Below are 18016 nucleotides of genomic sequence, written 5' to 3' on the forward strand. Positions count from 1 at the left end.
TTTGCTGACTCCTAAAAACTTTCATTAATTGCGGTAAAGACTTAGAATCCCAGAATATTTGAATCAAAGTGTAGGTTAGAGGTTATGTCCAACCTTCTCATTAGGCTCCAGGATGCAGTCCCTGAGGCCTAATGAAAGTTAGGTGACTTGTCCATCAAAGCCCAGCTGGGGCACACGTCTTCTGCCTTCTGGTCCAGTGCTCTTGCTACAGTACCAGGATATCTTTTGTTTCCTATCATGACTCTTCCCTGCGTAGCTAAACTATATTCATCCTTCTGTGGCTCTCTGAGGAAAATTTTCTTTTTCCTGAGAAGTTTGCCAGGGTTGGTAGGTTCTATGCTTGATTAAGTTTTGGAAGCCATTCCACTCATGTACTACCTGCACTTGTAAGATGGCAATTTCAGTCCTCTCAAGCTAAATACTCCTTGAGCTGAGGAAAAAACTTGAAAGGCAGGTGGTCTTTTCAGCTAAACAGATACATCCTAAATACTCAAGAAGGAAGTAGAGTCGATAATTTTATTTGAAAAGTATTACCAATAATCTCTATGAGATGATATGACTTAACTAGATGGTATGATTTTCTTCCAAGGTTAAAACGTCTTTTTTTTACATATGTACAAAGTTCTTATTGATTTAAGATCTAATCTGTGGGACATGTAATCTTGGGTCCCAAGAACAGTACCATATGGAAGCTTCAGTATAATGGATTAGGAAATTTTACACAGAAGAAATAGAACTGTAAAAATGAATACCAAAATAAAAGGCCCAACCACAAAAACTCAGTCTCACCTTTGAATTTTCACTTTCTTCCTTTCCTATAGCCGATTATCTCTTAAGAACTGTTTTTTATGACAAGTACATCTCATATTTATATTTTCATTTCTGTTAAACTGGCATCACTTTAGTTGAAGCCTTTATCATGCAAGACTGGATCTACTGACTTTCTCAATCTATTCTTTGCTACCCAGAGTCAGAATGATTTTGCTTCACTGCTTGTTTAGAATGCCTTTTCAAAAACCTTCAGGAATTTATGATTGCCTCCAAGATATTATTCTAACTTTTTTGACATTCAAGTCTTCTAAACAATTCAGCTTACATACACTATTAAAGTATAACTTTATTATATTTCATTTAGCCACTGTGTCAAGTTCTTATTATTATCATTGACTCCTTACAGCAATCCCATAAGGTAGGATTATATCTGCATTTTATAGACAAGGATAGTAAGGCCTAAAGTTGATTGGTTAGCAAATGGCAAAAGTGAAATTGGAAATTGAGTTTGCCTAACACATAAGTCTCATTTCTTAATCAAACTAATCCTCCAAATTGATCCTATTTGCCTCCAGCCAGGTTGGTTTCCTTATAGTCCTAACTATATTTTATTCAGAATTGATTTCAAGTTCATATTAGAACATTCACGAGGAATTCCTTTTCCCCTTCTCTTAGCCTTTCTAAATTTCGTAACATTTTCCAGTAATCACTCACTGACTTATTTATTCATTTGCTAATATTTATAAACTAATACATCGGAATCTTCTTTGTAAGGTATCTCCCAGATATTGTAGATGCTGTTTATCTCTTTCTTCTTTAAATGATAAGATCTAGTATCTGAGTACTCGCATTTGCTTTGAGTCAGACATTACTTTACAACATGATCTCTGTAATTCTTCCTCTTCGAGGGTAACAACTATGTTTTAGAGTACTTTATACTATATTCAGTCCTAATGCAGGGCAATAATTATAGTTGTTACGCAATAACTACATAAGAAGTGATATAACAGTGAATTAACCTCATGTGCTACTTTGCAAGCAACCCATTAAAATAAAAGAATAGTGTTCTGGGCAATGAAAGGGAATCCTTCAACTATGGCCACTAATGGATTTTGGGAAGACATGATACAAAGTATGTGTCAAAACCAAACAAAACTATACAAAACACTTCAAAACTGCCTATTAAATGTTGGCAAGTGGACATAAAAATATTGATACTAGCTATCTTTATGAATAATTGCAGACAATTTGGTCCATTGCATAAACAAAATAATCTTAGGAGATATTTCAGTGAGATTATAGATAGCTAACCACTTTGTGCAGCCAAACAAGGAAAGAACACAAAATGATAAAAGCAAATGCAACTTTGTTGTTAATATCAAGGGAAATGTGATACTCCTAACTGAACTTCAAGATAAAGATCCTCCATAATGGATTTTTATAAATCAATTCTATCACCTTTAGAAAATAATTCTGTTGGCCAGGCACGGTGGCTCATGCCTGTGATCCCAGCACTTTGGGAGGCCAACGGGTGGATCATGAGGTCAAGAGATTGAAACCACCCTGGCCAACATAGTGAAACCCTGTCTCTACTAAAAATACAAAAATTAGCTGGCAGTGGTGGCGTGCACCCGTAGTCCCAGCTACTCAGGAGGCTGAGGCATGAGAATTTCTTGAACCCGGGAGATGGAGGTTGCAGTGAGCAGAGACTGCGCCACTGCACTCCAGCCTGGAGACAGAGGAAGCCTCCATCTCAAACAAAAAAATTAATTTTGTTATTAAATTTGCTACTTAGAATAATATATCTTTATTTTAAAAATTAAAAATCACATTTATTACCAATAGATACTAAGCGTCAACTCTGGTTTAAGATTTACTTCACTGCGTATTTTGATATGTATTTAACTCACTAAATATATCTATTTAAACTTCACATACAAAGACTATAAATTTTCCACTAAATTCTTGAGAGTGAAAATTAAAAAATAAAAATAAAAAGTTTCAACTTTCTTTCATTTAAGGTTTCAGATTCCTTAGCAGGAGGCCAGTATTTGGGTTACTCTTATCACTTAAAATGTGTTTTAACCGATCTTACTTCACCTACCAGAGCTTTTGGCCTGGATTTTGTTTAGGATAGAGAACATCACAAATTAGAGAGGAAACTTGAATAAAAGCAATGCTGCTTGTAGAAATAGGGATTACAAACTAACAGTACTCCTTACAGAAACAGAGATTACAAGCTAATGAAAGGAAGCCGAGCTTTTCAGTCAATGTTCAGCTATATGGGGGCTCACCTCTATGAGAATGTGTAGCTTTTTTGTTACTCTCTGAAAATAGTTGTAGCCTAAGAATTCTAAATCCATGAATCTTTAAATATTTTAAGTTTAGGAGATTCTAAGATTCTGCTTATTTTGAAAGCAACAGGGCTCATAATCATATTTCAAAATAGAAATATATTCTAATGCCCATATTTTAAACAACTCAAAAAGTTTAAATTCTTTTTTTTTTTTTTTTTTTGAGACGGAGTTTCGCTCTTGTTACCCAGGCTGGAGTGCAATGGCGCGATCTCGGCTCACCTCAACCTTCACCTCCTGGGTTCAGGCAATTCTCCTGCCTCAGCCTCCTGAGTAGCTGGGATTACAGACACGTGCCACCATGCCCAGCTAATTTTTTGTAGCTTTAGTAGAGACGGGGTTTCACCATGTTGACCAGGATGGTCTCGATCTCTTGACCTCGTGATCCACCCGCCTTGGCCTCCCAAAGTGCTGGGATTACAGGCTTGAGCCACCGCGCCCGGCCTAAGTTTAAATTCTTAAAAGAATCTCACCTACATTTGTTTCCAGTGGCGTTAATACTAGAACATATTACACATATTACATGGTCATTCAATTATTTGCTACTTGTCAGAAGTTTACCTTAAGCTATTAGTTTGGACACGTCCATGAGCTATTTTAAATATACTTAATAAATTGAGTGCAAGTACTATAAATCAATGCTCTTCACTATACTAAGCAACAAAACAGAAAAATGGTGTTTTCATTTCAATGTTCTGGTATCAAAAAGACCTAAGTTACTGTAGAACTACCACCAATTGTTTCCCTGAGTGAGATTTCTATGAAGTATTTTGTAACAATTCAAAGTACAATAAATCTTCCTGATAAATGCCCACGTGAACCTCAAATTCTAATACATAAATAGCTCACTAACAATGTTGTGACAATTTCCTTCTTTTGTGTGACTGCTTCAGTGGAGATTCCATATGTTTGGCATCTTAAAATTCAGGATGAATAAATTAAGAAAAAGAATAAATAATGTGATTCAAATATATTCTGTACTTTTTATTAAAGAAGACAGTGAGTGAGAAAGTAAAAATTAGGTTTTATCAGACAACAAAATATGCTATGTGCTAAAAGTTTAATGCTTAGGTTTCTTGATTTAATGACCATTATAATATACTTATCTACATAAATAGATATTGTTTTGATATGAAAATGAAGTTCCTATTTTGTGGGTCTTTTCATGTAGTTCCTAATCACATAACTACTATTGTTCCTGCTCAGAAAACAATAGCCTCTAACAAAAATATTACTTTGGAAAGGATTTTCTTTAATTACATGCTCTAACACTTCGACTTTAAGGATATGCAAGGCTTCTAAATACATTTGTAACAAAATGGCAGACCTGTATTACTGAAAGATGATGACTCTTTATTTTTTGGCAACGAATTGCCTAAATTCTCACTTTTTTTTGGTACTTACTTTTTCTCCCTTCTTAGGAATTTTCTTCTTCTTGAGCCCCAAGTGTCTCTGTTACCTGATCTTAAAACTTTTCTAAAATCTACTTAAGTCACACAAGATCTAGCCTCTCTGGAGGAAAATGATAATGAATAATTATTGCTGAACAGGATCTAGAAGCTGGTGCATTTCATAATTCATATGGTCTGCTTTTATTCTACTGTCTTAATTTCCAGATGCTTTTGATCTAGTTTTTAATTTAATTTTTATTTATTTACTTTTTTTGAGACAGGGTCTCGTTCTGTCACCCAGGCTGGAGTACAGCGGCACCATCACAGCTCACTGCAACCTCCACCTCCCAGGCTCAAGCAATCCTCCCACCTCAGCCTCAGCATGAGATAACAATCATGCATCACTATGCCCAGCTAATTTATTTTTTATTTTTGCAGAGATGGGGTTTTGCCATGTTGCCCAGGCCAGTCTCAATCTCCTGGGCTCAAGAGATTCACCAGCCTCGACCTCCTAAAGTGCTGGGATTACAGGTGTGAACCATTGCACCTGCTTCTGGGTGCTTTTTAAATTCTCTCACTTGTTTCTCCTCTTGGTTTTCCTTTATGGAAAGACCAGTTTGAAAGAGAATACCAAATGTAGGAAATATTAATGATTTCTATGGACAACAACACAAAAAGTGAGAGGTTATACTGAAAACCATTAAAAGAAATATACAAGAGGCCTGGGAAGAGGGTGTATAAGCATGGAGAGATGATGCTCAAGACGTTTCCTCCCTTTCCTCCTATTTTTCTAACCACAGTTTTCCTTTGGCACCTTAAAAATCTCATTAAGTTTGTATAGTTTCAACCCAAAAGTCCAGCGTGATCATATTTCCAAATATATATCTTTAAAACAGTATTAGTCGTTAATTTTATTAATTTTTTCTTAATAATGATATTGTTCTATATAGAAACACTTTGGATTTTAGTTTTAACATTTTTGTGACCACTATGGTTTGACTGATAGTAACGATGTATATTCTACAAATAGAGAAATTGACAGCTGATAAAAATTCCCTAAAACCTATGCAACTATGTAAGCCTTAATGGAAGACTGGTACTAACATTTAATGATGATAGAAAACATAAATGCATTAGCACATAACTGATATGACTTGTGTGAAGGTTTTTATTTTTTCCTGCTATAACATTTGTTTAAGTGAATGTTCAGATAACTGGCAAGCTGATTTCCTTATGCTGGTGGGTTAAAAAATATAAATGTATAAAGAAAAAGGGATTAAAAAATAGGTGGGGGAGGGGTTTCCTTCAAATGGATGGAAGCCATTCCTTTGAAAGAAAACTCCCCTCTTACCTTGGTCCTGGAGCTGGTTAGTTCTCCTCTGTCCTCCTCCTAGGGGAGAAATACCCAAAGTTAAACAATAATAGAACATGGTCTTGTATTAAAGTCAAGTTCAGTTCTGGTCAACCCTTTCCTCAGGTCTCACAAGACACTACCAAATGTCTGATATACTGGGACTTTCACTAGATTGAATTTAAGACCCATTTAAAAATTAAGCCAAAGGGGAATGGACATTAGCTGTGTAAGAGGAAAATAATATTGTCTGCCCTTCAGTCTGCCTTGCCAGAGAGCTCTAATACCTTGAAGATTGGCTTAGAGTAGGAGTTCACAGAAGGACATTGCTTGGGTAATTTTTGTCAGCTGGAATGGATAACGGAGGGTACATCATGGGGAGCACCTGGAGTTTCTCAGGAAGGATGGGTATGCTGGGGTGTTCTCAGCGCCTCTCCTTGACGTTCTTTTGTCTTTTGAGGGTAAAACAATAGAGCTACAAGCAGCACCATATTTGAAGCAATATTAAATCTGATATGAACAATAATTATTGTGAAAATAAAAAAAGAGTTAAAGGATCACTAGATAGGAGAGCTAGAAAAATGTCTGGGAAATAGATATTATTAGACACTATGTACTTATATTTTTTCACACTGGGAAGTGGCAGGATGAATAAAGATGGGATTTTTTTTTTCTTAATTTGTTTCTAATTAGGATTCTGTGTATTTGGAGAGAAACAAGGCAACATAGTGAGAGGCTCATGGGCTTGAGACCCAGACAGAAATGGGCTCCAGTTGCACTTCTGTCACTCATCAGCTATTTAACCTGAGTTGCAGCAGCAGCAGCATTTGTCCAGATGAAGATAACAGCACCAACTACAAGGAGTTAGGGGCATCAAGTTCCAGTATACATGGGCATGGTACATAGCAGTTACTAAATTTTTATTTCCTTTTTATTTTTTTCATTTATGGATTCTCTGATATGATGTTTTCTTATTTGAATTACTTCATCTCTGTTGAGGCTACTGTTTAAATAACAGAGCTTAGAATCAAGTCTTAGTTACCCTTTGGCATAATTTTAGAGATGGTGGGTGTTTGGCTCCCATAAAAAACCAAATACCAGACAATTGATTGAGTTCTGTGAGACATGAAGGAGAGTGGAGACCAAGAATGAGCCTGAACCCATACAAGATCATGTGCTATTGTTATTTAACTTTGGGTAACTTATTAAAATTCTTCATCAAGTAAAATGACATCAGGTGAGATAATGGATGTACTTTGGAACCTCAGTTTGTCAAAGTTATGCCAGAGACATCGAAATAAAGGATGTTGTAATCATTACTCTAACAGCCATTATGAAAATGTGCAGGGAAAAAACACTTTATGGAAGATTCTATGTTATATAATGATATCTTTCTCCATCTACTACTATTATCATTTATTTAGTGTTAGATTTATTCTATGAACCTCATTCATCTTAAAGTTTCATGATATAAATATGGCATAATAGAATTCCTCCAACTACAATATATGTGTTTTCCTTTGTGTTCTTCCTTGGTACTTTAACTTCATTCATTGTTTTTCATAAATATTCTAAACATGGCTATTTTGACAAACCAGCCCTTTTATCTACTACACACTATAAATTCCAAAAAAATATATATATAGAGAGAGCATTTCCTGTTTTCAGAAACAAATACATGCAGAGATGTTAAAGCTGTGCTTAAAATGGGGGGGAAAAGTAAATTGTATTTTATGAAACACCTATTTCATCCATGGTAGTCATTAATATGGGAGTTTTGAAGAAAATATCTTTATATTTAGAAATGATCTGGGAATCTATGAATAAGAATACCTATAGGTACATTGCCTGGATTGGGTAAAATTACAGTGGCTGCAAAGTCTTCATGCTTCAGGGCATAAAGTGACTGCTATTTGTGATGAGGAGAACAATGAAAAAGAAATTAGGTGGTGCTGAAGTTGTTAGGGTTATTATGATGCCCTTAGTAATCACCTTCTCAACTATTTCATATCAAAACACCACAGGCTACCACATTATGTGCATCAATTTTTAAAATCATATCTAGATATGGAAATAGAAGTTTTGTTCTAAAAAAAATCAAAACATGTCCTTTTATGGGCCTGTGCTTCACTTTTGCTGTTTTATTCCCCCTTTTGTATAATGTAATGAATTTTGTCAGATCTTTACTGTGCCAAAAATTTGATGCAGCGTACAATTTTGAATGTCTGTTTTTATAGGCATAGGAGACTTGCATTTATTTCTAGCTATGTTGGTTCTTACAGAGGAGTGGTTTCCTTAAATAGCTTTCAATTTCACAAGGAAGACAGACTGCAATAAAAGCAGCTATTTACTGAAGAAGTGACTGACTTAAAATTCCAAAACCAGCTGAGTTTTTATACAAGTTCTGATAGTGAATTTTTTCTCAGTCATATTAAGTGTCTGCAACTTCAAAGAAATATGATAATTTTGTTGTTTTGCTAAAGAGGGCTTAGGGTAAGACTCAGAATCTCAGATTCTCAAAGTGGGAAGGGAATAGAGATGTCATCATCACAGTTTCATGTCCAAGAGATGTGAGAATCTCTTCTACTTTTACTTGAACAAGACTGATGTCAGGGATGATAAGCCAATTGGGGAAGAAATTTTAATTGTAAAATCTTTCTTTGTGCTGACCTGAAAGCGACATAATTTTTTCAACTCAAGAGTTTATCTAGTTTTTAAAATAAGCTAAAATTTATGGAAGTTGAGCTCCTATGTGGATATTTTCAATATGCTTTGAATTTATATGTTGCCAAAACTGCAGCATGAAAGCATCACAGAAACTGTTTAGTAAGTTTTCAGAGTGAATCTATGTTTATATTCAAAGTCCTTTTTGATTCTTTTCCTCTAAGAGCACTAGAGAGAGTCAGAAGATCTAATTTCTAGTCTTAGCTGTGGGACTATGGGCAAGTCACTTAAATCTATTATATAGTACCTTCCTTTATAACAAAATGACATCATAAAAGGGTTTAACACAGCAAGTACAAGAATATATATGTGAAATATATAGTTTTATATTTCAAAAACTATAATGCTGAACTGTACTATTATTGTTTCACTTAAATATGCTGCTCTGTAATTTTTGGTGTCTATATGAGCCAAATTTAAGCATAATCTTTTAAAAATGGACAATTTGGAAAAAAATTAAATGACGTATTTAATTAATTCTATGGCTTATACAATATTATTTCTGTATCACTTAGTAGAAAGCAACTCTTTTTTTTTTAATTCCTATGCCCTTTTTTCCTCTGGGAAACAATCTGAAGTCAACTTTTCCTGGACCCTATTTGATTCTATTTACCTCTGACTAGCTTCAAATATAAGCCAAAGGTTAGGGGACTGTTTTAGGATTCTGAATACATGGTTTCATTTTAAATTTCTTCACGCTTTTTAAGAAAAAAAAAAAAACAACTTTTTATGTTAAAGGCACTAGCAATGCAAAATAGCCATACTTGCTAATAATGCTTTTATGATTTTTTTTTAATGGTTCTAGTTGCAAATGCCTGAAAAGATGAGAATTTAGGGGCTGGGGAGCTGATGATGTCTTTTCTTAGTTACTAATAGGATTTTCACCTGTTACTGTTTCAAAAAGAAATATTCTGAAGCCGCATATCTATCAGGACCAAATAAAAAACAATCACTACTCTGTAACAGCAGAGGCCCTGCTGGTAGCTTTTGCCAGTTTTTATACAGTCCTCCGTACAGTGAAGCAACAGTAGAAAGGGGGCTATATACTCTCATATTGCCTTTGAAAGTGGGAAGCTGTTTGTTTCACATTTGTTTGATTGACTCCAGTTGAATTCTCATTCTGGCTAACTCCCAAATATTTAGCACTTAAAGAAAACAGATTAAATTTTTAACATTTCTATAAAAACTTAACTGTGGGTCAATTTCTTCATTGAATACCCCAGAATTAAAAAAATAAAGTTCAATAAAATCTAGTTTATTTCAACATGATATAATACTACTTTGTGTGGTTGATGGCATTTAAAATGATATTGTTCTCTAACACTTCAGTATCGTGTACATTGAAAGGTAGAGTTACATACTAGGGGTATTGTTGTGTCTTTAAATTTTCTTTATTTTTGAATTGTTTGATATTCAAGATGTATATTAAAATGGCTTCACAAACTTTTTGAAGGTATATTTCATTCTGTGGACACCTTAACAAATATTTTTAGATTTTCATAAAGTATGAAATTTGTCCATTGAAAAGAAACTGTGTTCAATCATAAAGACTTTTGTGATGCTAGGGAGGATAAACAATATGTTCACAATATTTCTAACTAATGGTAATGCAAAACTTATTCACAAAATCTTCTCATAATCAACATTATGCTTGTTTCTGAGAAGGCTCAAGACTAGGGTTAGGTTTTCTGAGGAGCTGAATAGCGATTTTCTATTCAGGTGCTGCCAGGTGATGTATGATACTGTATATTTGTGTCAACTATCTCAGATGTATGTTATTTCATTCAGAAAACAGTTAAATGATTGACTGTTTTGGAGAGGAACAAACATTAAAATAGATGAGCTACAGTTTTTACTTTTTAGCGAAATTAAAATAGAATATATTCTAAACCAGAGTCATTGCTGTTCTCCAGCTCATTCTAAATGACTGCCAAACTATTTTGTCTTTCTTTTATTAAATATGAATTGTAAACTAGCACAATCCTGGTTGACGCTATCTTTAGAGACAAAAGGAAGCAGTTGTGGATGAGTGCTTTCCCATATACTGTGCTGAAACAAAAGAGTACATTTTCAGTTTTGCAGAAAACCATTATTTATTTATGATGTACTAAGTAAATGTTTATCATTAGCATAAAACTACATTAAAGCAGCATCATATGCAATTCTTCACTGAAGGGTAGATTATAAATCCACAATAAAGTGAGCTATTTATAGTATTGTATTATAGGCATTTTGGATTTTTATGGTAAACCTGATTACCATAACTCCCTCCAAAGCTCTGTTGTGTGTGTGCGCCTGCATGTATGCGTCTAAAATATTCTCCACGTATCTAATTATTGCAAATATAAAGAGCTACTACCTCCCTCTATTCTTTATTTTTACGTTTTTGAGACTGGATCTTGCTCTGTTGCTCAGGCTGGAGTGCAGTGGTGCGGTCTTGGCTCACTGCAAGCTCTCCCTCCTAGATTAAAGTGAGTCTCAGCCTCCCGAATAGCTGGGACTACGGGCATGGCACCACGTCCAGCTAATTTTTGTATTTTTTGTAGAGTCATAGTTTCACCATGTTATCCAAGCTGCCCTGGAACTCCTGACCTTAACTGATCTACCCGCCTTGGCCTACAAAGTGCTGTGATTACAGGGGTGAGCCACTGCACATGGCCCCTTCCTCTGTTCTGCAGTTCCTCTGTGCTCTACTGCCATACTCTCAACTAAGAGGGCCCTCAGGTTGTATGGGGAAGAATCCACTGCAGTGTGATTATAATGCTTCTCTTTTTGCCCTATTTAGAGTAGTAAGAGTTAATGTAAGAGTTAAGGTCTCTCAGAAGAAGTTAATAGTTCCTCCCTCTGCTCAGCCTGTACTGAGGCCATCCAGGGTTCCTTCTTTCTGGTACTCTGTCCTTTAGAAACGCCAGTCTGGAGAATAGAACCCAACACAAACGACGTGCTAACAACAACAACAACAACGAATATGTCACTTGACTTTTGCTGCTATTCTGAAGAGAAGTTAAGAGCCACTTGTGAACTGAATGTAAGCAACTTTATGAAAGTCATGATGATCCTATAACCTGAGATCCTATATTGGAGAGTAATTAATCTGACATATTTTCTTTAATAATTTAGTATAGACAGGGCTGAAGGGTAGCTTTGTAGCCATAGTGAGAATCTATAGTATGCACAGCAGAAACAAACAAAAAATCTCTTTCTTGGAAAATTTAAATATTGGTCCAGAGAATGCTTAGAATGAGGAAATCAAGGCAAATGCAATAGAAAGGGAATAGCATGGAAGCTTCATGCATTCACATCTACTTTGGTTACTTCTAAGGGCAAGCAAGCATTCTGTTTCACACACCAACCCTATGTATACATTAACACTTTACCTTTGATCTGAGTATGCTATCATCTTTATAATCATAGGATTTGTCTGTGAGACAATAGTGTGAGGCTCAAGAATAGCAGTTTGGAATTCTGGCTTTTGTTAGAATTGTTGGAATTGATATCTAGTCTTAGCTTTCTCATCAAACCTCATAAGTAAACTGCAAAACATTTTGGTAGCAATTTCATCTTGTTGAATTCAATCCCCTTTGAAGTGGTACAAACTAAAATGGCCACAAATTACTCATTTTCTAAGGAAAGTTACTAAAATATAACTTCTAAGTGTAGTGGTGAGGAGAGCTAATCCTTGAATTTAGAAACTTTTCAATTTGGTGTTACTTACTCAGGCCGCTATAAAGCATCTCAAGAATGAATGACTTAAAAACTACCTGATAAATTCTTAGTTGGAACCCACTCAGAAATCATTTGTTGAATGAACTGTCAAAAGACTGAGGGAAAATCATTTTAGCATTTTTTTCCTAACCAATGGGAAGAATCACAAACACGTATAATATCTTCTGAGTCTTAAAGGAATGTAGAAAAAAGCAACATTTGTTTCTCCTCCTTGAAGAGTTGTAATTTTAATTCTTTTAATTAAATATGAAGGATTTAAATGAAAAATCTAGAATTTAAAATACCCTGATAGGTTTCATGCTTCCCAGTGTAGTCAACATCCAGAAAGTGAGGGATGAAGTATATGGATTCTACTGTGCAATTATTTTTCCCTGGGACACAAATAGTGTTGATAAATTTACCATCTGATGTCTCAGTTTGTAAATGCAAAATACTTGGTACCCATGATAAACGTCAGTATCTTTAATAGCAAACTAGATAGATCTTTTATGCATATCTCAGAAAGGATTTATGTGTGTTTGTGTGTCTGTGCATGTTGAGAGATGCAAATGATTTTTGTTATGTGTGCTTGTCTAATCCTTAGCCCAACAGACTGTATATCAAAATATAATGGGATTTTAAAAAAATATGCTATCCATAGCATCTTTTAATATGGCACTAAAAACGAAGGGTATTCATAAGCAAAGATATCTCTTTTCATAATAGTTAAAGTAAAAAATATATGTACTAACCCACTGCAATTCATTTCCACAAGGCATGTTAAAAGTTTCTTCATTTGAGGCCAAACGATACTCTCAGTACACAGCTTTAAATTTCTGTAAAGTTTTTCTAGTATTTACTTTAAATACTAAGTTTCCAATGTCAAAAAAACTAACATGCAAACTCCTTTTTCCTAAACCTTCTAATTACTCCCTAAACCTTCTAAGCACTCCTGAACTAAAGTATATCCCCCACATTTTATATGTGAAAGTAGTTCCTTAGAATAATATATTTTCCACACATGAATTTGAATACTGAGTTTAGTACACCTGCCCCAGCGAATTTTTCCAAAGTGGAAGAAACATAGTTTGACCTACAAAGAACTCTACTCACCCCGAAGTAGATCTAGTCTAAGGCCAAGTGTCTTATGAGGCCAGTGATTTCATTCAATACTGAAAGGAAAAGTCCAGTGAGAGATGTGGTATTCTAATTCCCATGCTGAGTACTTCCTCCCCCTGCTGTACTATTCTTGTGGGGTTCTGAGTTGCCTGTTGTAACCTAAGCATGATGTGCTTGGTTTCAAAGGATCGGTTCCTGTTGCTATGGGCTCCTGCAACTTGTCATTGCCAAGTACAGCTGGGCCTCATTTTTTCTATGTCTCACCCCCTGTTGCAAGTTCTATTGGAACTGCTTTCTTTTGAAGCATCCTTCCTTTTTTTCAGTGACAGAATATTTGTTTTACTTTAGACACAGTTCCACAAATCTCTCTAGAGGAAGCAAAGTTTGAATGGGAATTATCACTCTTGAATAATAAAAGTATAGGTAGCTAGAGTTTTTCACTTGGCTTCAAACATAAGGTCAAGTATACAAATCGTTCCAAGGGCCAGAGGAAGTGGTGAGATATGACCCACTGCTTTGTTGTCTGGAGGTATTTACAGACACTAGATACTGTGAATATCTTTAAAAGGGGTACTCTCATCTAACAACTACTTAATAGTAAATCTATATCAACCAAATGATGATTCACTCCAACCTTTAACAGGTTTATTTATTACATAGTAAAATCAATAGTCTAGTAACCAAGTATAGTATGGATAACGTAACAAAGTTGATAGTATTTTGACAGTAACGTATGCAACTTTATTATACCATAAATACTATAGTATAGAAGATGTTTATACTATAGTCAATTTGTATAGTAAAGTTGATAGTGTTGATAGTATTGAGAGTAAAGTCAAAATAAATATACTTCCTCTTTCATCTACACTTTACATTCCATTGCAATGTCATTGAAAGTGTATATTTTAAAACAAACTTTAAATATTTCTCAACCAGAGAAAGATTTTCACAATCATTTTGGATTGCCAAGGAGACTGGGACAGGGAGGAGGAAGAAAACCATGGCAATGATAAAATTATAAATTGTACTGTGCATGTGAAAAAAAGATTACAAATTAATATACCTGGAATTGTTGTGTCACCTGAGAATTGAAGAATTGATATCAAAATACAATGAACCAGCAATTTCTGGTCATTGTTATTAGTAAGTGATGGATCAATGGTTTTAAATTTAATTGCATTATGTCCAGCAAACACTAGCCTGAACAGCAAAGAGTTCTGCAAATCATTCTTTACCATAAAGACAGGTGCTAGTCATCACTGCTGTGATATTTTTCAGTTCAATTACAGATCTACTCTTTGTGATGATCCTTATTGCATTTGTTTTAAAGTCTGCATTAAAGACCCAAGTCCTAATTTTCAATTCTGATTGTATATCATACTCTTACTCTTTTCTGCTACGTTTTCTTTCTGAAGCACTTTAAACAAACAACAAGATCTGGAAATGTAAAACTCCCTAAACCAATGGAACATAAGCAGTCATTTGTTTGCTTTCTCTGGTTAAGTGTAAATAGAAGGACAGATTACTGTTTTCTTTTGCTTAAAGTCTCACGTCACCTGATGAATCTGAATAACTGAGTTTGTGAGAAAGCCATTGTTAATCACAATGCAATACAAAAGTCCCACTACATCCAGAACTATTAACCTAAAGACCTGATTTTAAAAAAGGTAGATTGTATAGGAAAACAAATTTAAGTTTCTATGGAACTGAATAAGACAGAAATACAGGTATTCGTTGATACCTGTATCAACAAATTTGATACAGGTATGTCCTCTTGACCTTGCTCTGATGAATACAATTATTTTGAATTTGCTTCTACAAACTAAATTATTTATACAGAAGATGATTATGAGCCATCTTTGTATTAGTTCACCTCATTTGAAACAGAAGAATCATAGTCAGATAAGAATGAGAATTCAAGCCTGATCAGGCTCCTGCTTAGATGGCTGGGATGAGACAGGGAGGAGGTGGGGTGAGGTGCATGCTGGTCAGCCTTCAGTGCCCTTCCAGTGTTCTCAAAGACAGGACAAAATGACTGTGGTTTTAGCATGCAGGGGCCAGCTTGTTCAGGAAATTGTGGCATATATAAAACAAAGTGCATAAACAAACTCTCCATCCAGGAAGCTGAATTTAACAATTGCCTCATTAACAAGGTCCAGGGAAGGACAGGAAAAGAGGGGGAAGCCAATGGCTGATTTTTATACAGTTTTGGACAGATGAAGCCCTTCAGCTTTTCCCCAAACAATCCCTGTAGTGTGGATTTGACAAAGTGGCACATTTAAGAGGGAACTCTCTTGCCATTAATGGGAGTCAGGCAAACCCATAACTGAAGGCCAAATTCAGTCCCTGGAACTTGACTTTATCAGTAGACACAAGACAGAGGACAAGGCAGCTATATCCACAGAGAATTAATTAAGTGCAAGAGAGACATCCAGTGAATGTAATCAATAGTCTAAACACTGATCTACATATCAACCACTATTGCATTCTCTCCTCCTATTTTAAAAAAAATTATTTACACTAAGGTGCTCTCAAACTATGCTTTCATCAGAGATTCATTTACTACTTGGCCTCATTGAAATTTCACGTTCTTCATATTGCATCACACAAAATATACCCTCAAAGATGAAACAACCTGATGCCAGCTTAAGTTTCTGAATGGTTGAAATCGTTTTTAGGTAGAATATATTATGGGTAATTTATTTGTTTGGCTTTCTCCCTGCACATTTCTTCAGTTTCACATGGAATGTATGTTAATAAGTCTGACTTCAGAATTGCCACAGTCCATAACCAAATTTGTCTTTACTGGCTAGTTTTGTTTTATCTCTTTTTAATATTGTGCTTTTTGTAACATACCATAAAACCTCTCGCTAATTATTACAGTGTTGCTTGCAAACACATATATTGGTTTAACACAACCCTTTCCATTACTGACGTTTTTTCCTTGTGTCTCTCTCAACCCTTCCCAACTCAACACACATATCAAAATACATTGCAGTTACCCTTATGAAACCAATGAAAACAATTATAAGATTTATATTGCTTTCATTTGTACTAGGCAATAGTACAGGTCCCATTACCTTCACATTTCAGTGGCTTACCAGAGGCATCACTTTTTAAGATCAGGTTCTTGGTTAAGTCCTTTGGCAAAGATCCTGATTTCCTCTTGAATCTGTGCTTTGTATACATTTCTCTTAAGCAGCACTGAGACCAGAGTAATTTGTCGATCATCACTTTTGATGGGATCCAGCCCCATCAATTCAACAGCAGCCTTTATTGCTTAAGGAAAAGAGGAAATTCTGCCTCCTGGACATAAACATGTGAATTTTCTATGTCCAGGACCAAAAGGATGAAAAGGGCAGATTTAACCAATATTTCCATAAGAATGAAAGTCTCACTTAATCCACACGTGTAGCGCTTTGCTCATTAATCACATTTCAGGGGCCTATCTGTAAGCATTTTTGGATTGCCATTGGGTCTAATTTTACAGATCTTACTTACACCACACTCCCTTTGAAATAGGTGGGAGTGTGACTTGAGTAAGCTATAAAACCAGAGCTCATTTTTTTCCCTCTGTCTATGATTGCTTTTATAAATAGATGTGATTTCAAACGCAGCATGAATACAACCTCAGGATAATCTAAAATAGAAAGATGCCACAATAAATAAAATATTGAAATGGAAAAAAAAGTGGTTTGCTAGAAAGAGGTTAATTTTTTCTGACTCAAAAACTAGTGGCCAGGCAAAATGAAAAAAATAATGATAAGATGTAGAATTATCACTGACACAATGATAGCGTATTGGTGGCCAAAAAAATCTGATGAGATATAAAGAAGCATATGCTACCCATGCCTTAGGCCCACTGGAAGCAGCTAGTGTTCAACCAGTTTGGTTTTTATATGGCCTTCAAAGATATATGTCAACAAGGATTAATTATTCCAAAATTAAAAAAATTACCTGATTGTTGATCAAAATATATGAAATGGAGAAAAAGAAAATAAACAAACAAACATACCATGTTCACACACAAAACAAAAATATTTCTCTCAGGCACATCAGGGAAGGTGGAATACTATAACAACACATGTTATATTGTTATACTATTCCACCCACCTTAATGAGGAACCCTTGGGCGTTGCTACTCCATAGCCTTTCGAATCCAGATTTCCTCCCACTTTCATCGTGTCACATGGCTTTCGCTGTTCAATGTATTCATTCATAGTGGACTCCAGGAGAAAGGCAAATTTGCCCTTGGATTTGCGGACACGAGCTACTCCCTCAGCTGTAGTCCTAGTGAACACTGATGGCTCTGCTGATCGCATGTAGGTCCACATCTTTTCATACACTGCTATTTTTGATCTCTGGAGGAGATTAAAATAAAATTAAATACAGGAAAGAAAGGAACAACATGTTAATATTCACTGAACCAAGATAAGAATAAAGTGTTTAAGTATCTTTCAATTGCTCTCTAACTTCAGTTTGCCATAGAGTAACATAATAGTAACATTATTTGTTTCAATTTTTCAAATTGGAAAACTGCCTTTAAACACTGCTTAAGGAAATCATTGAAATGGCAGACATTTAAAAGTTATATCTGAAGA

The 18016-nt window shown here is 35.1% G+C and overlaps 1 protein-coding gene across 9 annotated transcripts in view; it reads right to left on the minus strand.

The window, feature by feature from the left end:
• Nucleotides 1–18016, minus strand: part of GRIA4 (glutamate ionotropic receptor AMPA type subunit 4) — a 382079-nt gene that overhangs the window by 31630 nt on the left and 332433 nt on the right. For 7 of the 9 annotated variants that reach the window (XM_032285714.1, XM_032285715.1, XM_032285717.1 and 4 more), the window contains one exon: nt 17529–17776. In XM_032285714.1, the coding sequence (XP_032141605.1) occupies nt 17529–17776 (248 nt within the window). Of the gene's footprint in view, nt 1–5867; nt 5907–17528; nt 17777–18016 lie in introns of all 9 variants that reach the window. The other 2 variants (XR_004270967.1, XR_004270968.1) reach the window with 1 other exon arrangement.

Source organism: Sapajus apella, unplaced genomic scaffold, assembly GCF_009761245.1.
Source record: "Sapajus apella isolate SASKATOON/1434 unplaced genomic scaffold, GSC_monkey_1.0 scaffold16, whole genome shotgun sequence".
Lineage (NCBI taxonomy): Eukaryota > Metazoa > Chordata > Mammalia > Primates > Cebidae > Sapajus > Sapajus apella.